Here is a 24,657-nt window from a genome sequence, read left to right as displayed (position 1 = left end):
ATAAAACAATCATTTGTACTTTTGGGATTAACGGTCATTGTAACACAAACTTTTATTTTGGAATGGATCTCGTGTTGTTATCTCCACTTTCAGGTTTCCACACAGACTAACAAAAGAGCATGACTCAAATCGACAGTATTCATTCACCTCGCTGTGCAAAAAAGTATAAAACATCGTTGCAGTGATTGATTCGCCACTACATCCCATTCTCGATTGTATTTTTTCCATCATGAGGTAATCTTTTTTGTGAGAAAACCAACTTTTTCTACCTAATGTATTTCTAGCTTTGCATTCAACATGTTTTATTGTGTCGGACACTGCTGAGAAACGTCCGCTAGCGGTTTGTATGTAACGGATTAATTTATACTTTTTTCATAGAGAAATCATGAGACAACCACTGATGACTTTGTAATGTTTACCACTTAACGTCTTGCATTTCAGGGCATCACAGGTCAAGGCGCCTTTCTTTGATGTGTGTTTTCTTAATGATGAAACATTGGTGGGGAAAAAAAAATCAGTAAGTAAGTTAAATGTTCATGGGAACAGAAACTAATATTTGTCTTCTTCTCTGTTTGTACATATTATGTGTTCATTGAAATTTATGTACAGTCTTTTTTTAATAAACAGCCCGTTAAAACAATAAACAGAAGTGCGTTCATTTTTTTGTCGTAAAGCTGGATGAAAGTATACGTTTTATTTAAATATCAGTATACATCTAGGAATAAATAAAGGATTTTAAAATGTGATCTATTGCATAATATTCCTGAAACGCTAGTACTACTACTACACCTAAGTGCATTATTAAAATATTATAAAATGTGCATTTGTTCTAAATCCAGACTGAAGGAGGAGAGGATGTGTCTCAATCTTGTGTGTTTTGAAGAGAAGGAGGAGGAGGGGGGACGAAGTCAGGCGGAGGCTCATGTGGATAGTCCTCCACATTTGTGGATTTGGGTGGAGCTGGATTAGGCTGCGGGCTGTTGTATCTGTCTGTGGAGACGGATAATAATTCATTTTCCTAAATTTACTGCAAGAATCAAACTTGCCAAACGCTGCTTTAAATTTCCTCGTGCAAGGCTTCCAAGAGACAACAGCTGGTGTTGTAACGTGAGCACTCACCTGCAGCAAAGTGGAGAGGCTTCAAACCGGAGGCTCTCTTCATTGCAGCCTGGTAGTTCTCAAACAGGACGGTCCCGTACTGAACACAGACAGAGGACACGCGCTTAGCTGGAGACAAAATGACTATATTTGCTACTCTGTCTATTATAAGTCACAAATTTGTAGCTGAATTACAAATGGATTTCTCATTAAAGTGATTTGTGATGAGGACGCTGGTGAATCGGACCTTGGCTATTCTGATGGAGTTCACCCAAAGCAACAGTGTGTGTTTGTCGTCACAGCACAGGAACGGGACGTAGAGCGACTCTCTCTGGATGCAGGGGTGCTGGGGAGAGAGAACAATGGGACTACAGGGCTGTTCCTCTGATACATGCAGGTCCACTCACTTGATTTAGTATGCAACTAATAAATATATGTTTATGTATTTCATATAAACTATATAGAGGTCAAAACTGATGCGTCTCTGCTATATATTTGCAGCACACGTACAAGTCAGCAGAGGGCAGCGGATACCAAGCTTCGATCCTGACCTACGATTATAACCGATAAAACTAAGTATTTTCAGTGGGAACGCGACGCTTAATTAGTCAAATTTGAATTGAATTGAAGACAGAAACTGGAACTCCTAGATGTGACCATTGCTTTTCAAAAGCAAAAATTTGCAAACCAGTTTGGGTTTGTTGGTTTCCGTTAAAACAACTCACCCCCCCTCAACCCCCTCAACATCACAAACCATCATTGCCAGTAACACTTTTTTTGTGTCCTAACAACTTGCTCTTGATCTGCCACTTGTTTAAAGTCCTCCTCTCGTTATCTCCAGCCTCCCTTTAAGCTTTTCATCATGATTTGAGAAACAGAACCATGGTGCATATAGTGGAATTTAACAGTGCTCATTGTCATGGTCCTGCAATTCATGCCATCGTCTTTTATCTTTTATTTATTTATCTTTAATCTTTTATTTTTAAAGTTGGTTTGACATCTTGTTTTTGTGAGTTTGTCCGGATCAGCTTCACTTGTTCCTATGTGGTCATTGCACTCACTCACAAACCACACACACACACACACGCACGCACACACACACACACACACACACATACCTGCCTGATCAAACATACTGCTACATGATTAAAAACCACGAAGGGCTGCAGACAGTGTTGTGCCTGAACGCGTTCATTGAACGATAGTTCATGAACTCGTTCATATTTTGGGTGAACGTGAACTGAACGTACTGTATTAATGCCCGATGAACGTTACTGTGAACTCGTTCATTCTGGTGTCTGAACGGCGCGTTCTTTCAGGTTAACGTCGTTCAAATAGGTTGCCAGATTTCTATAGAAAACACACCGTAAACGCGCTTTAATAAGTAGCGGAAAAAATACCCAATCTGGCAACACCAGCCTCCAGCGTTGCACTGCGCATGCGTCATCAAAAAAAAAAAAAATGCATGGAGGCGAAAGCTGCGTGTAGCAAGGAGGCGGGGTATAATAATTTAAATGAGTTTTATGAAGTTACTGACATGGTCGATGAGGATGGGAGGAATCTGACCTTTCTTTGCAAACATTTGCACCTTAATGATAACTGTCGTGTTTTTATTCCTTATTTAAAAAAGAGCATTCAAGCAGCATGTGTTTGAGAATGTACTGTAGGGGTGAACGCTGCAGCTGCTGCTAGTGTGGAGTGAATGGACAGCAACATTAAAGCAACAATCCCCTTAATGCTAATGTAAACCCTGGTTGGATAAGGATTCAAAACTGGATATGAAGATGAAATCTGATGCATAGCTTCAGTGTTAAAACTGATAAAATAATTGCTGTCTGTGGTTCTGGGCTGTGGCAATAATTTTGATAAATAATAGCTTGCAGCAACATATGGGGAAAAAAAGAACTGAACTAGAACTAAACTGTGAACTTAGTTCACATTTTAAGTTTGAACTATGAACTGAACTAGTTCATTTTAAAATTTGTGAACTGAACTTTGAACTAGTTCATGTAGAAAGTGAACTTTCCCAACACTGGCTGCAGAGTCTAAGAGTTTAAGATGTTCATCTTTACTCAGCTGGCTGTTTTTTCACTTCTCTTCTCCGTCTCATTTTCACTCCCCTTTCTCAAATTCCTTGTTAATCCAAACTGCATGGGCCTCCGGGTGTCACTTCGTCATGCGGCGAAAGGCCCTCGATAGCTCAACAAAAAATCACAGCTTTGTGTAAACATACACATGAATCGACACACCTCTGCCCAGGTCGGGGAGAGACCATTTGTCTGATAAGTCTGCGATTTTTTTGGTAATTCATTCCTACTAAAATTGTAGCCTTTTTTTGTTAATGTTTTTGTCATCCTTCCTAAATGTGAAATTTCCTCACAAGTGATTTGCATGGAGAAGGGAGAAGGGCTTCAGTAGCGGGTTTAACAAAACTTACCTTACAAACAACTTTAGTTATAATCTAAAAATAAATTTACTGAAAGTGCACAAGCTCAATTTGAACATCAATTCATGATTTTATTTTAAGGCGGAATGTTTTTATAAAAAAAAAGTAGTTCACCCCACTAAAAATAGATGCTGCTTGTTATTTATAGTTTCAGAGGAAAGCCAGTCTTAATCCTTTTCACTTCTCTTGACAAACCAGGAGCAGTTTTGCTCATTTGAGCTCACATATTTTGAGCTTACCTTGAGCACGAAGCAGAAGTTGGTGGGAGCTTTGTATTTATGTCTGTAGTTTTTGGTGGTGTAGATGTTGACCTTTTCAAAACGAACAAAGCAGACGAGATTGCTGATGGCCTGTCGAGCAGAGAGATAAAAAATAAATCCCATTTACCATTGTCTTATAGAAAACGTATAATTGTAGAAATATTATACGCTATTTCATATGTTCATATATGAAACATCCTTAAAATGTGTTCCTACCAAGTGCTTGGAAGGGATAGTGGAAAATGTGCATGGGCCTCACAGGATATTATGTTTGAATGTAATTTATACACAATTGTAGCCACGGTAAACAACTTTCGAGCATTTTTTAAATAAAAAAACCTGTTAATCAAGAGAAGCTAAACATTGATATTTAAATGTAGCATAAATTAGAGGGGTCTAAATGCTGTTACACTATTTTGTTATCATATTGTGAAGATTCTCCCAATGAACTATCCGTGTTCTGCTTTGTTCTCGTGTCCTGACCTCACAGAATTCCTGCGTTTCTTATGTTTGCGATTTGCACATCTGCTTCGCACAGTTTGCCCTCCATCTATTTTTTCTTCTTGTATGATTTTTTTTTTTCTTCTGTGTTTGTCTTCATGGGCGGCGTTTTTCCACTCAGTGAAAGAACGACTGTCTGCTCTAACAGTGGCGAGGCCTCAATTCACATTCGTCCTCACCGCTGTGTCGCTCTCTCTTGCCTCTTCTATGCTTGGGCGTTCAGAGTGGAGCCATTAAAGACAGGGGGAAAACATTTTATTTATCCCTGTAAAAGTGCTGCTGCTATAATTCTACATCATTGCACTTCTAAAATGTACGCACTTCTCCGATCTGTAAAGTTCAGGTGATACATTTATTCTCAGATCTCTTAGTTGCAGCTATCTAAGAATATTTAAAACAAATAAATAGATAGAAAAAAAGTGGGTTGTCTTTTTGTAATTGGTGGTTAGTGCAAAAAATCATCACCCACCAATTTGTTTTGTTGAAAAAATTGGGATTTTTTTTTGTTCTTTTACCTTTGTCTTTCCCTTGGGTACATAGTAAAGGCCCGAAGCCCTGAGCACGAAGTAAAGAGGTTTCCAAAGCTTCTTCCCATCCTCCTTCAGGTACAGCTTGCCTTCCAGATCAGGAACAATCACAGTGGAACCTCCAAAATGTTCCTGCAGGTTAAAAGATGATAAACTTTCAATTTGTGAAACAATCAACTTCCACTTTGTAAAATGACATCCAGCAACTTGTGACAAAGTGCCAGTATTATGGTAATGTGACTGACCTTGATTAAGAGCTCTTTGGCTTGCTCATTGATCCCACTCAAACATGCAACCTTCTTTTTCCACATGTAAAAGAGCTGCAGGGTGAGAAATCCATTTTCTGACCAAAGAATTATTGCAATTATACTTTGGCGAGGAAAAAACCCCAACTCATACTCACTTGAGGCTCAGTGAACATCAAGTACTTCTCAGGTCTTGACAGAAAATAGATTTTGTTTTCACTGAGGCGAGTCCATGCAGACAGGAGCTCCACTAAGTGCTCATGGTCCTCAAATCCTCTCTCTGGAATGGTGAGAAAACACGTGTGCTGAGAGCAGTGCACCGCGCCTCAGCGGATCGTCTTTTCGGGCATGTGCTGCATTGTGCGCTTGGGCAGCACGCGCACACATTCATCTCACCAATCTGCAGCTCCGAGTTGGTCTCGCACAGGCTCCAGTCGATGCTGCAGTCACAGTGTGTCTTCTCAAACAGCTGGTCCAAAACCTCTCGCACAGTCTGCCTCTCGTCCACCATCAGCGTTTTGGAGCTGCCGTCACTCATGAGCAGCTTGACTATCAACTAGCAGAGGCTGGGTTGAACTTCATCTGGAGGGCTGATTAACCTGCAAACCCCCCCCCCCCCCCCCCCGCTGACGTACCTTTCTGACTTGGGCTTCCTTCAGCTTCTTCAGGGCCTGTTGAATTCTATCTGCCTTTGTCTGGGGTTCGCCCTAGAAGAATAATTATAGCAGGAGGTTCAGGGGTTGTTTTTATGACTTTACAACTTTAATTTTTTTCATGATCAGTGACATATTCAGATAACCATCTGCAGTCCTTCAGAGGATTCAACAGAGTTTGATGGTGGAGGAAGGGTCGCTGCTGCCTCAGGTTCCCGAGCCGCGGCTGAGGCCGCTGCCAAGCTGCCGGTCCGTTGATCGGCGGGGTCGTGACCTTCTGAGGTGGATTCGAGGTCAGCCACCAGAGCATCCAGGTCCTGGTCCTCCAGTTCATTAAGAGACTCTGTGAGGAGATCGGGGGAACAGTGGTGGCTGTGTGTTAGGGAGGAGGCCTTATGAAGGTAAAGGTTCAGGTTCAATCCCACCACATCTCACTAAGGAGGAGATCCTCAGACAGTTTTTCAGTCTCTATGCTAAGCTCAGCTAATCGTCTCCTGCCCCTTGTGAAGAGTGCAACAATCTTCTCATCCAGCTCTAGGAAAGAAGACAACGCTCTGACACTTCTCAAATCAAAGATGAGTATCCCTTCAGTTTCGTTGAAGCAACATACGAGCTTGGTAATTCCACTTGTATCCACCCTATTTCCTAGAGGTTGGCTTGACCTTCTGGCACAAGAAGAATCCGCCGCTCCCCCGTCTCTCCACTGAAGCCGTATCTCTTGAAAGACTTTCTCACATCTCCCCCGCTTTCACATCCCACTTTTCAGCCAGGGCAGTACGCCTCTAAACTCTGCAACGTTGCTTATCTGGATAGTCAAGCTTTATCTACTCTTCTTGCTTTGGATGGGAGCGTCCCATCTGAACAAACACTTACTGTACCGTTTAGGTCTGTGAAGCCGATGGAAAAGGTGCCGTTTCCCTGTGAGCCAGGGTCCACTTCAAGTGTGTCCGTTGCAGCCATTAAACTCTGCAGTGAAGCAACGAGATGGTGAATTAACAACATCTCCCAGCACACATAAATAAATAAATGGAGCTGTTGCTTAAATTACACCAAAATCCTTAATGTCAAAGGTATAAAATTATATATTTTTTGTCTTCTGGCTTCAAGGCAGTAAATCAGGGAATGAGCCGTATCAAATCCGTTTAAGTCCTTTTGTTAAAAAAAGACTCCGGGAGTATCAATGCTTTAATCAAAACGCTCTGTTGATGGCTTGTGCAGGGCTGTTTGTTACTGTTACAGATTTCCAGAAGGGTGCATGCCAAAGTGACATTCAATAGCGCCTATATTCTAGTATGGCTTATGTAATGATCCAGACTGATCTTGTTATCATGGCTGTAATTTAGCTAACATAAAGAGATTTGAAATCAACAACACCGAATTGGGCCTCAGGGTCGCACCAGTTTAGAACAGCGTCGTGTTCTTTTTTTGGCGGGTTGCCGTTGTGCGATGAGCAGCTTATGTGTGCTTAAGGGAATCAGCAGCGATCACCTACGGTCCGATCCAGATGCCGTGACTTCACTCCTTGGCGTCTCTGTCTGATGCTTCGGATTCAACACGAAGACTGCCACGTGTAATCAGCTAATGTCCAGATTAATGAGGTAAACATTGAGGGATCTTTTTCTGATTCACTTCTCGTAACCTGTTCCCGTGCTTCAAAAGCACCCGAGGGAACGGTCAGCTGGAGTGAAAGAGTCTCAACTCATTTGGTCATGTTTCGAGAAACAATGCAATCAAAGGGATTTTAGTAATGCATTGCGGGAAGTTAGGATTGGACCATGCACCATTTTGGCCCGGTTTGAGATTGCGCAACCACTGTTTGATAATTGGATTGGAGGGAAATTTAATGTAGACAGTAATGGTTCTTAGAGGCATTCATTAGCATGAACTATATCATTTTCCTTTTCAAAGCACCATCATCAGGTTTCTGACTGAATCCTCCACAAGACACCTACAGATTCTGCTATAGAACTCACCTGAGTGAGATTATCCATCTCTCCAAGCAGGTCACTGAACATGGTGTCGAAGTCGTCCATCTGAGAATAATAAAGCAATTTTTTGATTTTAGCTTCAGGACAGCACAGTATAGTAAGTGACTAAAACAGTTGCATAAGGAACTGAAAAAACGTTGGATCATTTCAGTTCAGTTTAATTCAGTTTCTACACCACCCAATTTCAAATAGCTTGTCATGCAGAAAGCAGAAAAGTTAGTAAATAAACTATTGAAATGGCTGAATGAAGTTCCTAGGTCCTGCATAACGACGTGTTTGTGGTATGGAGATAAAACATAAAACTCTTAAGACATACGCATTCCCATCAGGATTCGGTTTGGATGTCAGATAAACAATATGCAAATCTGTCTTGTGTAGGTGTAATGACTCTAGTCACTTATAATATCTGACTCCATGGGCGATGGCTTCAACCAAACCACATCACATTCTTTGCATTGAAAATGAATCATTTCTGTAAAAAGGGAAAAGGGCTCCACTGAGATTTTAATGGGGAAAAACTGCACATGCAGACGGTACCTCGCCAGCTTCAGTGTCCATGAATGTCAAGCAGCAAATTGAAAAATGAGCTCAGTGCATCTCAACGACTATTTCAGACTGACGCTATATGTGTGGTGGTCATCAATAATAACATATTGGAAAGCCACAGCCGCATGCTTTGAAACCAGGGTCGTGACCTTTAAACTGGAAACAGCAAATGTTGCGGTAAAACTGCTGGGTGGATTGGGTGGTTTAGTTGCCACGGGTGACTCCTCTCAAACACAAGTTGTCATATGATCCATTGTTAATATAAATCTTTATTTATTTGTGTTAATAGTTGCCTGGACACAGGTTGGACCACATTGGGGTTTAATCTCAGAAGGCCTCTACATATGCGACGGGCCTGGCAGATACATTTGCTTGGCTTTGTTTAACCTCACGACATTTTACACATTTTTGGTGTAGCTGGAAGTATGCAAAGTATGCAAACTTTATCTTCCTCTTGCACAGATACTGTTTATGTCTGTACGCGCACACACATGCAGCTAATGTCCATCCCGAAAACACATACAGGATACAGCTCTTCCTGCGTTGTTCACTCACATTGTGTGTTTACGCTGAACACTAAACAGACCATCCATTAAACTGTAATGGTATGGAGGGGGACGTCGGGAGGACGGTGGTGGACTGAGTATTGCTTCCATATGAAATTGTATTTTGTTAATCAAGAAAGTGAACTCCACCTTTGTGGGGTCTCGGGGCTTTTGCCTCGCGGTCAAACAGAACTTTTGTTTCTGTGAGTTCTTTATTATACATAGGTGGGTTTATTCAATTCCTGCTGCAACGTATTCCAAAACCACCGTTGGTTTGCGGCGGGAACAATCGGACCGATGCTCGCATCAATTGTTCCCGCTCTCACATGAAGAACACAAGGAACCGCCAGGGACAGACAGCCAAGCAGCCGGCGGACGGTGCCAAACAGCGATTTATTGAGACTTAAACGCATGAAAGGAATCAGAAAGCCGTGCCTATTGACAGCAAAACCACCATGTTTTCTCTTCTCTCGTGGTTGAAAGCTTCTTGCTATTTTCTAATTAGTTGCACAACTATCCATTGGCTGCTGTGGGAGGACATGTGTTTGTCCTAAACAAAGCTGATGTTGCTGCTCAAGTATTTAACCCCTAAAGGGACGAACAGAGTATATTTCAGTTCATAAAGATCCTTAAACAAACATTGACTTTTATTTAAAGCTCTTACCTTCTCTGTCTCCTTCACACAGGGCAGCATCATACAGTGTGTGTGTGAGTGCTAAAGCGCATAAAGGTCAGTCTCTAAGAAACCACTTGAACATGTGACTTTGCCTGCACTGCCTCCGCAGATATTAAACTTCCTGTAATATCAGGAAGTACATTAAACTGTGAGGTTTTTTTTTCTAATTGTGTCGCAGGACTGTGGTACATCTACCATGATCTACTTGCCTCTTCTATTCATTTCTTGCAGTCCTTGGTCGAGCCATGCAAGTGTCCACCTATTTTGCCTGGTTATGTAGCATAATTGATTAAAATGGCTTTTACTCTGTTAATTTTGCAATACATATTTAACCTTTTGTGAAATATAAGGAGTTTGGTAATATCGACTTCCTGCTTAACAGTTCTCAGAAACATTTCACCTTTCCAGTTCATTAGAAGAATACTCTGTGTATCCCCTGCATTGCAACTGTGCTACTTATTGTATCTCTTATTAAAATCCTATTTCTTGTGTCTTTAATTTAGCCTTCTCTTTCTTCTGCATTTAGGTGTTTTTCATGTCTGATGCAAAAGAAAACAATGACTTGGCATTTCATTTAAAGGAGCTATGCAAATAAAGAAATATGCCTTATTGCGAGGGGAAATTAAAAAGCACAACTGCAAGCACCTGTGTGAGTTCGTGCAGCACTTGCAGGTCTGATAAAAGCTGTAAGAAGAACAACTGTTGTTCTAATAAAAAAAGGAAGAAAACTTTATTTTTTAGACGTACCGGTGTTGCTATTTTTTGTCCACCTTTATATCAATAAGTGAAGGCCGAATAATAGAAACAAGTGTCTGTACATTGCACCACAAGTCGCAGCCAACCACAGTGATCATAAAGTTGACTCAGCTTCTCTCAAAAATAACTGACAGAAAAATACATTGAAGATGCCTTGTGAGACGTTACTCCATGTCACCATGTCACTAGCATCACTATGAACAGTGCAGATGGGAAACAAAATGTGTGAATTCTCATACAGACGTTAAAAGCCTCTGACGTTGTGACGGTTTGACACGGTTTAATTTGTTCTCTGTGTTTTTTTTTAGCACATCGTTGTTGACAGTATCAGAATCGTTTGTGGTCCCACTCGAGGGAGTAAATGAGTAACCGTGTCAAAGTGCGACCCTTCTGTAGACAGTACTTCCATTCTTCTATTTGACTGTTTATAAGCAGATGATTTATAACCAAAAACCTCTGAGGTGGAGGGTTCATTTACTGACATGCGCTATACAGACATTGTGCGTATGTGTGTGTACTAGAGTGTGTGTGCACGTGTGTGTGTGTGTGTGTGTGTGAGAGAGAGTAAGATCTATTTTGCCAAGAAAATGAGAAGAGGAAGAACCATTTAAGTGTTTCTTATGTGGGTTTAAGGCTTTAATCAACACCATTTGGGCTCAGGGGAGGGATGTGAGACTGGCAATAAACTGTAGTAAAGATTTTACAGGAGAGGCAGTGAGGTCTTCAATAATGTCACAGAGCCCTTCCACTGCACCCGTTCCTGGTTCTACAGAAGAGATCAAAGATTGGGTGCCATATAAAGCAGAGACTCAGAAGAGGGCTTGTTAAAAACGTTCCGGTCATCAAAATGAAGGGCATAAAAAAAGCAAAAGAATTAACTAAAAATGACCATGTACACTTGAAATAATGTGGTTAAATGTAAATATATATATGAAAGTTGAATGGACTGCTTGGAGCTTTCTTCTGTAGCAAACAAATCTCATGAATGAAGTGAAAAGAAAAATAACATTAAAATAGTTCAAATACCACTGGCACAGCTTTAATGGGAATGGGGTGACTCTGCAGAGTGGTATGTCCGGGAACGCTACGGGTTAATTTAAGACTAGGAGCAAAGCCTGGTGCCAATTAGGAGCAGTGCCACATGTGGGACAGACGTAGCCATCTCCAGAAGGAGCAAAGGGGGCGGGAACCGCGGTGTGCGCAATGGAGACAACCTTAATATTGCTACAACCATTTGTTCAAGATCAACCTGCATTTACTTGTAATTACTGCACGTTTTTTTCTTAAAGACATGATAAAAGAAGATCTACAAGACTGAAGGATTAGGTCGCCGTTCGCCCGTGGCCTGGGATTCGTTTGTACCTTTCAGCGTTCCAACATGGCAGGTATGTGTGCCATATTTTTCCTCTGCGTAGCCACTCTGCTCAGCGGGGCCAAAAGCGTGTCTGGGGTGTGCCATGGGACCCACTGCTTCTCCGGACAGGAATGGAGACCGTGCACCGGAGTGCAATGCCAAGGGCGCGCAGAGGGAGCCGCGTCCCGGCGACAGTTTCCCAGCTCTGCACAATCCCGACAAGTACAAGCCTACCCTAGTTACCAACAGGATGCTCATTTCAGTCACCAACGAGCCCACAGTGCGCCGTTGGCGCCGTACACCATCGTCCAACCGCAGCACGGAGGCTTTGTGCAAACCGCGGGAACGAACGGCAACAGGAGGACTAATCCGAGAACCATCACGGCGGAGGTGTTCCATCCCGGCTGCGCCGGCGGGACCTGCCCGACCACTGTCTCCCAGCGCCCAACGAGTGATGACAGCGCGGCGCGGGAGTGCAAGGGGATCGGATGTAAACTGCCTCTTCTCATGCGCCAGAAGCCGAAGCCGTGCGTCGGAGACGGTTGCGCTGCGCACGCAGGAGACGACGGGAGAGGAGCCTCTTCGCCGGTTCACGTGACAGACAGAGCGGCGCAATTTCTGGATGAGTTTCCCGACTTTGGGTCGGAACGTGGTGCTTCGATACAGTTGACATGTGACATGAAACCAGGTCAGTGTAAGCCTTGGCGTGCTCGAAAACATAAAATGGAAAGATTAACGACACTACTTCGAACGACAGCCTTCTCAGTGAGAACATGATCTCTTAAATTGTAACGTTTTCATTCTTCTCCGCAGGGACGAATGATCTTCCTTCAGAGGACGCACTCGTGCTGCAGCTGCAGTTGTCAAAGAGCCAGGAGAAGCTGGTTGAGGCCCTCAGGGGCCAGCAGGACGAGGTCCAGGAGTTGCAGAGGCTCCTCAGTGAGCAGCAGGGGACGCTGGTCAACCAGCAGAGAGAAATACTGGAACAACAGAGGAAGATGTATGACCAGATGGAGCAAGTAAGGTTCTTGGGGTTTGATGATCTTGGTAGTTGTTTGTTTTAGGTCTTTTGTTTGGAGTTGGATGGAAAACATCTGACCCACATCTGAAAACATCTGACCCTGGAAAGTTTTATATGCCAGATGATACTGACCACTGACCTCTTAGTGTCTCTATTCCACCACCAACTTTCTGCACCATAACAGAGTGTGTGTGTGTTTTCATAACATAAAACACGGATGTTATCAATCACACTCTCTCTTTATTTACTACACTCAGGTCAAAGCCCAGTACAACACAATGATGGACAGCCTCAAACAAACATCACTCCAGAACCTCCAGGAGGGGCTCGACCGTCACATGGAAACCGCGAGTGGGCAGGTTAGAGCTCACCAAGCACAGCAGGCTCTCTCGCTGCACAAGGTGGACGTGGAGGCCAGCGTGATGGAGGTAATTAGAGTGTATAAGATTTGCATACTGACAGTCAATGTGATTTCAGCTTTCCATCAATAGAGAGCTAACTAACTGTTATATAACGGTCATTTGTGTCTAGAGTCATGCACACAACTTGCTCTGATCTCTTCTCAGACATTATTTTGCAAGTAAAACATAAATGAAGTCCTTGCAATTCATGCCATCTGGTTCGCTAGTCCGTATAGCCGTCTTTATGTGACGTACAGACCCTACTGACGCTGTATGACCTGTTTGATGCGTCCAGGTGGGGCGCTCCCTGATGGATTGTGGGAGCTGCGGCCCTGAGGAGTACTGTGGCTTCAGCACCGGTCACCCTCGCTGTGAGAAATGTACCGTCTGTCCTGCCGGCTTCTTCCTTGTCGCACAGTGTTCAGTCCACGCAGACAGGATCTGCCAGGTAGCTCTACCCGATCGTTTGAACATTATAGACAGTTTGACTCAGAACTCATGTGATGTGACAAAACTAGCTTAATACGTGAGAGACAAAGCAAAGCTTTCTATGGTGGGTTCCTGAGTTGCAGCAGATGCGTCCAATGTTTCCCCCACAGAATACTAGAGCAAAATGATCCAGAGCAGTCCTGACAGAGAAGATAGATGGACAGAAACATGCAAACAGGATACTGTGTGGTCCCGTCTGGAAGTTTGGGATTGTGTTCCATGAAAAGACAGAATCACAAACTGACTATTAATCAAAGCTTCTTAAAGTTTCAATGTGTTCGTCGTTACAGGACAGAGATGAATGCCTTGAAATTGCTGATTCGTGTAGAGACCAACAGAAGTGTCTCAATACTCCAGGTAACCTGAATTACTGAGGACTTTTGTCAATTTCGTCGGCATTTGATCAGAACCGTTTAATTTGGTCTTTCTTGAAACACTCCTTGTTTCTCTACCATCAGGTGGATTCAGGTGCCAGGGCATGACAGAGCGAGAAGCCAATTCAGGAATGTGTGGCCACGGCTACTTCTACGTCTTGGACATGGACGAGTGTCAGGCCTGTAATGAGTGTGATGGCGAGCCCGTGGCTTCACCTTGTACCTTCACCAAAGATACCATCTGCTCTGCTGCTGCTGGTGAAAGCGCCCTTTCTCTGTCCTGGTCTGGAGATGTGAAGCTGTCCGGCACCAAAGGCCAAATCCTGGCTCACGCCTTCCCTGGCGTGCAGCTTCAAATCCAGGACAGGGGCGATGCAGGCCTGCTGTCCGCTGAAGACGGGCGCCTGATGGTCAGGCAGCACGGTCTGGTCTGGCTGGATGAGAACCTCTCTGTGAGCCACGGCTGCCGGAGCTTCATCCAGTTGTGTCTCCGTATCAACAACACAGACGGCTCTGAAGGCCGCGACCTCAGCGGGATTCGGGTCGAGCAGCGGGAGGGAAGATCGCTCCAGAGCGTCAGCATCAGCGGCGTGGCAGAAGTCGCCCCGGGGAACGCGATTTCGCTCTTCCTCCGGAGCGCCAGCCGGCACTGCAACGAGAGCAGCGAAGGCCTGCAGCTGTACGACCCTTTAGCAGCTCCGCTCAGTCTCTTCTGGCTCTCCCATGACACCGGGGCTGTCGCCATGACAGCACAGGCCGTCGTGGCCTCGCACTACCACACAAACTATCGGCCGGTCTTCCGCACCTCCTCCACCTCTGACCCGTACGTAGTGGGGCTGACCCACGATGGCCGCGGGATCCGCTTTGCCGAAAGCGGTACCGTGCGTTTTGTGTTCCAGCAGGCGTTGTACTCCATGGGCCAGGCCTGCGTGGGCGAGGGCTTCCAAACGTTAGCGTACCTCAACCACAACGGAACGGGGGCCGAGCTGTGTCGCGCCTTCAAACCCGGCGTCCACTACCGAGACACCTCCTTGTCTTTGTCTGGCGCGGCAAGAGTCGACCCCGGGGACACCCTGGGCTTCGAGATCCTCTCTCCTGCTCAGTGCAACGTCAGATTCTTTGGCGACGAGACGGGCATCAGCATCCTCAGCTTGGTTTGGGTGCCCGCCGCTCTCTCCTCCTCTCTGTCCGCCTCCGTGTCTCACACCGGCCTTCCCTCGGGAGCAGTTCGAAACAAGCCGCTGTTCTTCCGCCAGACCAGCACTCAGGTGCCCCAGATGGGGCTGCTAGTGAAGGGGTCCCCAGATCAGAGACAGGATTTTGTCTTCAGGGAGGGTGGAACAGCCAGCGTGGCTCTGGATCTCAAACTTATTCACTCCTGCAACCTCCTCAAGGTGACTCTTCTCAGGCGAGGTGACGCGGAGGGGTCAGCGGGAGGCCGGCAGGCGGAGGGCTCGAGACCCGTCACGGTGGCCCAGCAGGTTGGTGGTCAGATGCCTGAGGGGAGCAACTGGGCCAGTGTTGGCCTGCGAGCGTCTTTCCAGGTCCATAACGGCACAGCGGTGTTCTTCACACTGGATTGCGTGCGTGGACGAATCAACCAGATCAACTGCCAATCAGGAAGCGGAGTGTCAATCCTCTGGGTTGCAGTGTAGAATATGAAATACACAACTCAAACATGGCTTTTGTATGGGTTTTCTAGAAAAGTAGACCAGATATTAAGCAATATATATGATCCAGTAGTCTTACTGGTTTGATTTTGGAGGAATAGTTTAGCATTTTGGAAAATATGGTTATTGCTGTTTTTTATTGGAGTTTAGTCCACGTTAAGAGATTATTAAAACCATTCTCACTGCAGTCTTTTAGCTTAGCTTAGTATAGAGAAAGTAAGTGAGGAACCATGTTTAAAAGTTACTCCTAGGGTTTAAAAAATGTATAAATAAAGAATGACTACTGTGAGTCAAGTTTCATCGAGCGAGTGAATAAAATTACAACAATAACGCCACAGCAGCCACATAAAAAGTATCAAAATTAAAATATCAAAAACTAAGACCACCTACAGTACAGTTAGCTAAGCTAGCTAGCATTATCTGATGGAACAGAACTAATTACATTTACTCCAGTACAACTAATATAGTATATAGTTTACTTAACCAAATAAACATTAAGATATTTTCCTTAATAATGATGTGAATTTTTTACTGCACTATACTAATATGTCAATAAGTTGAATTGGTATTAACAATGACTTTAGTTTTACAATTTAACTTGGACCACCCTGGAGGTATGCTGACTACCCAAATTTAAACTTTTTAAATTTTTGTACCCTACAGCTAATTAGATTTTTTAATATTTTGTGGAAAAAAGCTCAAATATGACTTATTTAAAAAGTGTCATTACGCTTTAATCACTGTATTTATATCAGTGCAAGCATAAATATTTGAACTAACTAAATGATGTCTATAACCTGTTTTTCGGGCTTCATTTTTCTCTTTGTTCGTGTGCTGTACTTCTGTCTTTTATTTATGTAATTCAGTTATTCTGTTGACGCCAGAGTACCCTTTAGCTTATCTCCACTGTGACTAGAGCATTTTCTGCTCTCTCCATGAGCGGTTGACTGGTGCTGGTTTCATTCAGCTTGTTTTTTAAGAGCATGTGTTTCATGTTAGCCGCCGTTCTTCTATTGTGAATATCTGCCGCAGTGCATGCCTTGTTTAATGACCCATTTCTGCATTTCATGAACTAAAAGAGAGTCATGTGTTTCACCATGCCCTCGTTGACACATAGCTGTCCTACACCGATATATTGACACCTTAAGAAACGGTTACTGTTTACTCAAATTAAACTGTAACTAAGTGTATATTTGATGTTTTATATAAAATCCAATTAAAAATTCGAATGTTTTGCTGGATTATTTTGCTGCTGCAGGACAGAGCCTGGTGAGAAATGGAGTGCAGTCAGTAATGGAAATTTTGACAGGGACGTCTCATCCCAAATCCACCGTTCAGACACAGATTGTGCTTGAAATCGCAAACATCCACTTTTTTCCATACAAAGGAGGAATAGTGTGTTGTTTGCCATAATTGTACATGTACTAAACCTATTATGAGACTTTCCATATCTGCTGCAGTACAGGCAGAAGCTGCCAGGTGTTTTCTATTGCACATCAAAGAACACAGGTTCTTTATCATGAATTTAAACGGTAGAAACGGTATTAGCCGGGTAGTTAACCTCTTGGCGGCCTTCCTACGCACGTCCACCGACGGCCCCTCTCGTTCTTTAAGAGCCGCTACTCTGCTTTGGCACAAGATCAAAAAGCGAACCCTGAGCAAGCGCTCTATATAAAAACCAGTAGACCAGTTGATGTTATTGTCTCAGCCTTTGAAGCCATGACCCCCAGGTTAGTGAGTGCTATGGATTATTCGATGAATCGTTACTTTTAGAGGACTTAGTGTCCTTATTATGACGGTTTTGTGTCTCGAAAGTGCTGCAGTCTCTGGGATCAAAAGAGTGCCGACATTTCCTGCACCAGTCGTCTAATTCTCTCTAGATCAAGGTTGCTTGACAAGAATTGCACAATAAATAAAGCATGAACATCACAGTTCAGTGAAAAAAACATTTAGTCAGAAACTAGACAAAAAGCAATAAGAAGATCCCAAATCAAGTAACACAATGATTCACGAGACAAATTAAAACCCCCTCTGGGCCTACGGGTGACTTGCTGGGTGAGTTATGGTAGTGTGACGACGTTGAGGGAATAAAAAGTGGAGCGCTGTCTGACAGGGCGAGTTGCCCTTACACATTAGCACTCTGGGTAATAGAGGACAGATGAAAAGACAAATGTAGGAGTGTGTCGAGCTGGTATGGGTTTCTTTTGGCAGGATGTGAGTTATTTTGTATGCATGCATGACAAAAAAACAGATGTTAGTGATTAGTTCCTACGTAGAAACATCATCACATGGTTTTTATGTGTTTAGCAGATTTTAATGCCCTCCAAAATGCACAAGAAAGAAAATGTAGGGTCGTAACACATTACATCACTTAATGTGATACTTAGAACAAGCATGACAATGTTGTCCATAGGCCACTAACGCATTGCTTTTATATTGAGATATTAGGTAAATGGTATATTTGACCGGGGATATTGCAGGTTTTAGGTATTGTTTTTCTTATTTTTTAAACACTGTCCACCTTTGCCTTACATTAACTGGCATGTGTGAGTAAGGACGGCTGCCAAAGTGTAGCATGAGGAAGCTGTAAAGGCTACCGGGCTGCATATGGCGCACAGACGGTGGATATACAGGTAGCAAGAATGTGCAGAAAGCAAGTATTCTGCAAACTTTGCCCTCCATACTCAAACCATTACTTCAATGGAAAGAAAGATACAGCGGACATATGGGAGAACAAGAAATAAAGTGAGAAATCTGCATCTGGAAGCAGTTCTCCCTCGTTTTGACTTCCTTTCCCTCTATCTGCCTATAAGGCACCCAAAGGCATCCCACTGTTTCGCGTGCCGTCTAGTACGTCTATTTTTTAAACGGAGCTGCCAACTTGTTGTAGGCCACAATAATTAAAAACATTTTGAAATGGTAGACAACACAACACTTAACATCAAACCGAAAGGTTAATACCAAAATGTTCATTATACTGCTGCACACATGGGTTTGTGCAACTAAACTGAACATTAAAGAATTCATTTCCCTCCATTTTCATAACTGTCATTCCTTCCTGGAATGCAACATACTGCTCGTGGTGAAATACTGCCCCCCATAGGACATCAAGAGAATCGTTTCTTTTGTAGTTATTTATTTTTAACATTACATAAGGTTGACAGTTAGTTCTTTCTGAATGACAACACAACTGTATATATTAGTCCTATACACTGATCTGAAGTTCAAATACTTAATGATGCTCTAATTACACAGATGGTGCACTGTTCAGTCTCAGCGTCGTACTACGAGGGACACAAAAGGCATTCTTTAATAGAATTATCATCTCACGATGTTAAATGCACAATCCACCCCCAGGTTTACACATGTTTATATGTGGGACTACATCTGCAGTTAATCAAAATCCAGTGAATTGTATGGGATTAGGAAAAAGGCAACTGTGATAAAGAGTGTAAATATGAGAGGCAGCATGTTAGCTGTGACTAATAACTTTACAAACAGTTAAAATTCCCACATGACATTTAGGGACACTTACAAAAAGTACTTAAAAAGTAAGCTTTTGATATCCAGTTGGCAATATATTTATGTATAAATAATTCTCTATAGAGTATAGAGATATAAGAGATCAAACATAATTCGGCACTTTAGTGTTGAGGCATAACATAAATTGCATTGCTTTCATCTTATCAAAGGCGTATTTGAGGCAAATGGTAGTTAATTGTTTGGCATGGTCTGGGAAATTAGCAAGGTGTCAAAAATAAGCAGTGACCTAGTCTATGATGAGCAGCAGCAGCAGCCTCTTAATATTTGCAGCTTTGGATAAATACATAAACACGAAGCCCATCTGCACAACTTCCACATGTTCAGCAATGCTGACATTATATTGTTAAAGGAATAACACTCATTTTATGTTGGAATAGATATATTAAGATGATTAGTGCTGAATGGTTAACGACTATGAATGTATTTGTAAAACACAATGAGGTGGGTTTTTTTTGGTGCGTGCTGCAGAGAGAACTCTCAGAAAGCCGTCCACGAAAGGGAATGAGTAATAAATAAGAAGGATGAGAGAGGAACGGCTGCGTCACGTTGGTTAAATACGGCCCGCAGGAAGAAGGGGGAGAAGCTTCAGTGCAGGATCTGCATGAGGAGACGCTTGAAATCTCCACCACACTCTGAATCCAGGGCGTCTTTGAGGGTGACATCGTATTTCTCCAGGTACATGTCCTTCACTGTCTCCAGGTCGATCTGTGGGTTAACAAAATAATACTGCTGACACAACTAAATCTTTTTGACGGGCCGTTTTGGTTTTTCAGCATTGGCAAATCCCAGAATTAAGACACTTGACTCACCTCAGAGCGGCCCACGATTAACCGAATGAGCGTGTCTTCATCGGTGCCCAGACCCTTCATGGCAGCATTAAGGCGCCGGGCGAAATACAGCTGCGGGTTCTTAGCGCACCTGACTTTAAAAAACATACACAAAAGGGCAGCTGGTTTATTACAAGAACTGATATTTCATTGTTTAAGAACTGAATAACCAACCCAGAGTTATGTAGCAGTCCTTCAGAGTTCCTGTTGCTTCAGAGTCAATGGTGTCCAAAATGTCTGATCCTGAAAGCTGCGAGACAAAAGGATAACATCACAACTTATCATTTATAATGTCAAAATGAGACTGATTGGCCGCTTTCCTTACCGACTCGTAGATCTTAAAGGTGGCCTGAAGCTGCAGGTAGTTTCTGCGTGTCAGGATGAAGTTGAAGGTGTTCTCATCTGTGCCAAATCTGCCTTCTCCTGCCTGACATGGACAAGAGGAGGAAATATATGCTTCAACGTGGGGAGCATTAAGGTCCTTCTTATACATTTCATGACAATCACAATAACACCTCAATGTAGCATGTGAGATGAGAGGAACCGGTTGATATTCACACATTCTCATAACAGTTATATTTATACATATATTTTTCTTGGTGTGAAATCTGAGATAAAGCTTCACACCTTAGTTGTGATTTTCCACAAAGATCCCACAATCCTTTTATGTAATAAAAAACACAAAAACAATCTTGGATTTAATAGGATCTGTGATTTTTACATCTAAATGTAGGATCACATTTCCCTTCCAAACGGTGGTGTTATATGGGAACGTACCTCAATCAGAGAAGCGGCATCCTGTTCGGCTAAACCCTCATCAACTTCATAGCCCTCGTCTCTGCTCGCCTGCAGATGCAAAGGGACACGAGGAGAGCGGGACACAGAGGAATAGAGGAAAGGAAAGATTTAAAGTGGACGCATGAGAGAGGCGATGCATGTGTATGGAGTGAGGGCAAATATCTAGTGGGATCTGTTCGATTGGAAACATTTGAAGGCCTCTTTGGATAGATAGAGCCAGAATAAAAGATAAAAAAGTAGTATCCTTCTATTCATGGCCTTCATCCAGATTCAAGACTTCAACCTAATTGCGCTTAAAAATGTATTTTTATTTGTTGCAACTAACTCTAAAACTATGAATGTTATCAGTGAAGTAAATAATGCTACAAATAATGAGTCTTTACCTGCAGCAGTGACATCAGCAGGTTCCTCACGTCTCCACTGGTGTCATCCTCAATGTCTGCCTCTAGGTCGCGCTCATGCACTGTGAGGCACACACATGGCAGTATTCTTTACACAATCAGCAAATGTACAAAATCTGTTATGAATTCGTTAAAGCAGAGTGCTGCAACCTATTTTTCATCCAGTGAAACTCGACCCTGACAACGCTACAATACAACTATATTCATAGCCAGCAAGAGCAGAAAACAGGGCTCATAACTCATAACCCATGATCCATTCCTAAAACAGCCACAACATTTAAATTTAAAACCTGATATGGGTCAGTTACTCACGCCGGTTGAATTACGAGTCTTTAAGTGAAACATCAGATTTTAGTGTATAGGCTACATGACTCGGACGGGAAGCAAACTCACCCTTTGCATAAGTGTCCTTGTAGCTCACGATGTCCTGTTAAAAGAAATACGACACAGTGAAAATAAATGTTTGTGTTCGTCCCGAAATTCAGATCAAAATGGATTCTTTATTGGCCATTTCATGAAAATATGGCAAAATAAAACAAACTAATCAGTAAAATAATCTATGTAATTATCTCCACTTAGCTGAAGTTACATGCTTTATTGACAATTTACCCTCAGTGAAAGTGCTTCAGAGAATCAGGACAACTAAAATAACCTATTTTATTAGGAGTGATCAGAAACCTGATACACAATTACCTCACTTTATGACCAAAATGCAGCATGATCACAAGGTTTTCTTTGAATACAAACTCAACCAGCAGCCACTGTGTAGTAACTAAAGCATTAACAGTAACAGACAGGATCACTGTAGAATAATTGTATCCCTAATCGACAGACCTCATTGGTCGCTGTGCACAGGATCTCCACCAGTACATCTTCGTCCGTCCCCGCCCCCTTCATGGCCTTCCTCAGCTCCTTGGCGAAGTAAATATGAGGCGGCTCCAACATGGCCACCGTGGCCTTCTCAAAACTACCAGTCAGCTCCTTCTTCAGGACCTCCTCTAACTCCTGGACAAGGACAGAATCAACTGCATGCATGTGTGAGTGACGGAGAAGCGCTGTAGGCAGTTACTTACGTCATCATACTTCTCAAAATACGCCTGTTTGATTTCCACACGCTGAGCTGCAGAGCGATTGGCCAAGATCTGAATAATGGCCTCTTCATCGGTGCCTGCAGAATATACAGCGCACACGCAAGCTGACATCAACGCAGGGGCTTAACCCATTCATCCATTCTCAACCCATTCATTACTACCCACAGAGGCTTTAGACAGGCCTTTTAGGAAAGTGTCAGACAGTCTGTTAAAAATGGGGAGAAATTGGTGTTTTTATGCATTGACAGATTGCCTAAAAATGTTCTGCATTGTCTCTGCGGAACATTAATTACAGTGACATAAAATGTCATTATGTTTTTGTTGTTATTGTTCCTTTCTGATTAGAGATTTTTAGGCATTGTAAAGACATAATTAGGTGATAATGGATGCAATCATCTCGCAAAAAGAGCTAATGCTTGACTAAAAAACAACAACAGAACCAATTACACAAAGAGGAAGAGTCACTTACCAAAGCCTTTACAAGCCTTTCTGATGGCCTTGATATCAGCTGTGACATCGAAGTCCTCATATGGGACTATGGTGGGCTAGAGAGTGAAAAGTGCATGTATTATTGGAAATAATATTTATAAAAAACATACTTAAAGAAATAATCAAATCCTTATGTCCACACAAGCCATGTACTATTTGGGATTAAAATTTGACAGCCTGCAAAAGTATTACATTTTAGATCAATATGTACCATTTCAGCTTCATTTCCGGACCCGTGAGTCCACAAACATTCACACATGTAAATAAACCCGCTTCCTGGGCTGTGAATCCCATCAGCTCAGACGGATTAGAGTGAGGATGTGGAGGCTGTATTGTGTTGCAGCACATGCAGGCCGCAGGAACAGGGTGCAGCCTTTGTGAGAGATCGCTGAGTCATGTGCCAGTAGCAGTATGGAGTCTCGTCTCCTCTCCTCTCCTCTCCTCTCCCACCCTCCGTTTCATACAATGCGGCCTTATTGATCAGCGTTTCGGAAAAATTCCTCCCTGCTGCCAGTCGCTGAACTCACTGCCTCTGCTCAACTAAACTGCGCACGTTTTTACTGCTCAGCACTGACTGTACAGAGAAAAGAGTCTTGTTTAATAATAATAATAAAAGAAGGATGTCGGTGGTACACATTGACCCTTGAAGGTGTGTGACTTTTGGTTTTGTTGTAGCTACGATCGACTCAAACACAATCTTTCACCCATCGCAGTTTTATTTCACTGATTAAGAGTTACAAATTCTTGTTTAAAAAATTGCAAACAGGCGATCCCGTTTTCCTACCTGCACGTTTCCCATCCTGTTCCAGAGCACTGCGTCCTGTTCTGAGTGACAAACGGGAGCTTTGTGTGTGTGTGTGTCCTGATGGGTCGTGCTGATCTGTACTTGATGTGTCACGTCTGCTTCTTTCCTGAATGGACTCAGCCCTGTCCGCTGCTGCAGGGGTGTGACGTCACTGCCGTCCATGGGGAAGGAAGGGAGGAGGGCTATTATGCTGGATTCCTGGGAGTAAACATCAGCTAGTTGCTGAGTGAATAGTGAATCATGCAACTACTTGCACAAAAAAGAATGTTACTGGTAGCCTACTTATGCACTTGCACGTTTCAAGTAGCCTAATTGGATAGCCTGTTGGTACTATGTACATGATATATGTATTTTTTTATTTGTAAGGCATATTGTGTCGCAGGCCGGCTGGTTCAGGCAGGCAGGGAGGGAGGGAGGACACAACAATGCAGACTTCCAAAAAAGGTATTTTAGTAACTCCCGAACATGGACAAAAGTCAACAAAACCTGTGCACTCACCAGGACAATGACGCGAGAAGCGACACCAGACACACAGGGCTTAAATACACAAGGCAGGTGCAGGTGATTGGACACAGGTGAAAACAATCAGACACTGCAGACAATCACAGGACAAGGCAGGAACCAGAGACATAAAACTACAAAATAAAACAGGAAGAAAACCCAAGCCGTGACATATTGAGACCTGGTCTTAGGGAACCAGAGCAATGTGACGCTAAACACAGGGTCATTGATCTAAGCCGGAAACCTATAAGAAAAGAGGATATAAACAAGTAAATGGATTCTCTTCTTGTGAGGCGAGAGCCTAATCAGGCAGTAAAAAAATATACAATAAACCCTGACAATTATACATAAGATATTTTTGAGGTAGGACAATATGTCACTTTCAACTTAGTGGGCGTTAATTTTTTTCGAGTTACATGGGGAAACCCTGAGATCTGGCAGCCCTGTAGCTGTGTTGGCTTGAAAACAACTTTCCTAACATGCAAAATAACCTCACTCACATGGGCCTATGTGATCATGAGGTCAGAATGCACACAAAATTGTACCAAATAATACACACTCGATGCAAAGTCGTTTTTCAATAAAGGGGAGAAATTTCCCTTTAATTAGCCGTCTATAATCAATGCTATGATTTTACCATGTTTTCATTAAT

The 24,657-nt window shown here is 43.0% G+C and overlaps 3 protein-coding genes across 4 annotated transcripts; 1 reads left to right on the top strand and 2 right to left on the bottom strand.

Annotated features, from left to right (window-relative positions):
• Window positions 1-511: 511 nt before the first annotated feature.
• LOC119209237 (amyloid beta A4 precursor protein-binding family B member 1-interacting protein-like) lies at window positions 512-9,566 on the bottom strand. Its single transcript, XM_037458402.2, has 13 exons — window positions 9,474-9,566; window positions 7,704-7,763; window positions 6,609-6,696; window positions 5,877-6,073; window positions 5,713-5,784; window positions 5,474-5,633; window positions 5,236-5,357; window positions 5,078-5,152; window positions 4,821-4,964; window positions 3,784-3,894; window positions 1,346-1,444; window positions 1,120-1,198; window positions 512-990 (listed from the first exon to the last, which is right to left on the bottom strand). Exons 1-13 carry the CDS (start codon window positions 9,504-9,506, stop codon window positions 863-865), a joined length of 1,368 nt encoding a protein of 455 aa, XP_037314299.2. The 5' UTR covers window positions 9,507-9,566; the 3' UTR covers window positions 512-862.
• A 1,843-nt stretch (window positions 9,567-11,409) lies between these two features.
• On the top strand, window positions 11,410-16,760 carry si:ch211-252f13.5 (uncharacterized). Its single transcript, XM_037458396.2, has 6 exons — window positions 11,410-12,283; window positions 12,409-12,614; window positions 12,874-13,044; window positions 13,313-13,465; window positions 13,797-13,863; window positions 13,965-16,760. The coding sequence occupies exons 1-6, from the start codon at window positions 11,620-11,622 to the stop codon at window positions 15,533-15,535; spliced, it is 2,832 nt and encodes a 943-aa protein (XP_037314293.1). The 5' UTR covers window positions 11,410-11,619; the 3' UTR covers window positions 15,536-16,760.
• Window positions 16,761-18,669: 1,909 nt separating this feature from the next.
• Window positions 18,670-23,648, bottom strand: anxa13l (annexin A13, like). Of its 2 annotated transcripts, none has more exons than XM_037459236.2 (11): window positions 23,484-23,648; window positions 22,680-22,755; window positions 22,193-22,287; window positions 21,954-22,121; window positions 21,513-21,546; window positions 21,102-21,181; window positions 20,698-20,766; window positions 20,246-20,347; window positions 20,095-20,170; window positions 19,903-20,015; window positions 18,670-19,798 (listed from the first exon to the last, which is right to left on the bottom strand). In XM_037459236.2, the coding sequence occupies exons 1-11, from the start codon at window positions 23,496-23,498 to the stop codon at window positions 19,679-19,681; spliced, it is 948 nt and encodes a 315-aa protein (XP_037315133.1). In that variant the 5' UTR covers window positions 23,499-23,648; the 3' UTR covers window positions 18,670-19,678. The 2 variants fall into 2 exon arrangements, with proteins under 2 accessions (XP_037315133.1, XP_037315132.1); XM_037459235.2 differs by having other exon boundaries at window positions 21,954-22,124; window positions 23,484-23,646.
• Between the last annotated feature and the right edge of the window lie 1,009 nt (window positions 23,649-24,657).

The sequence above is a fragment of the Pungitius pungitius genome, chromosome 15 (assembly GCF_949316345.1).
Source record: "Pungitius pungitius chromosome 15, fPunPun2.1, whole genome shotgun sequence".
NCBI classification, from domain to species: Eukaryota; Metazoa; Chordata; class Actinopteri; order Perciformes; family Gasterosteidae; genus Pungitius; species Pungitius pungitius.
This window is presented reverse-complemented; position numbering and strand designations above follow the sequence as displayed.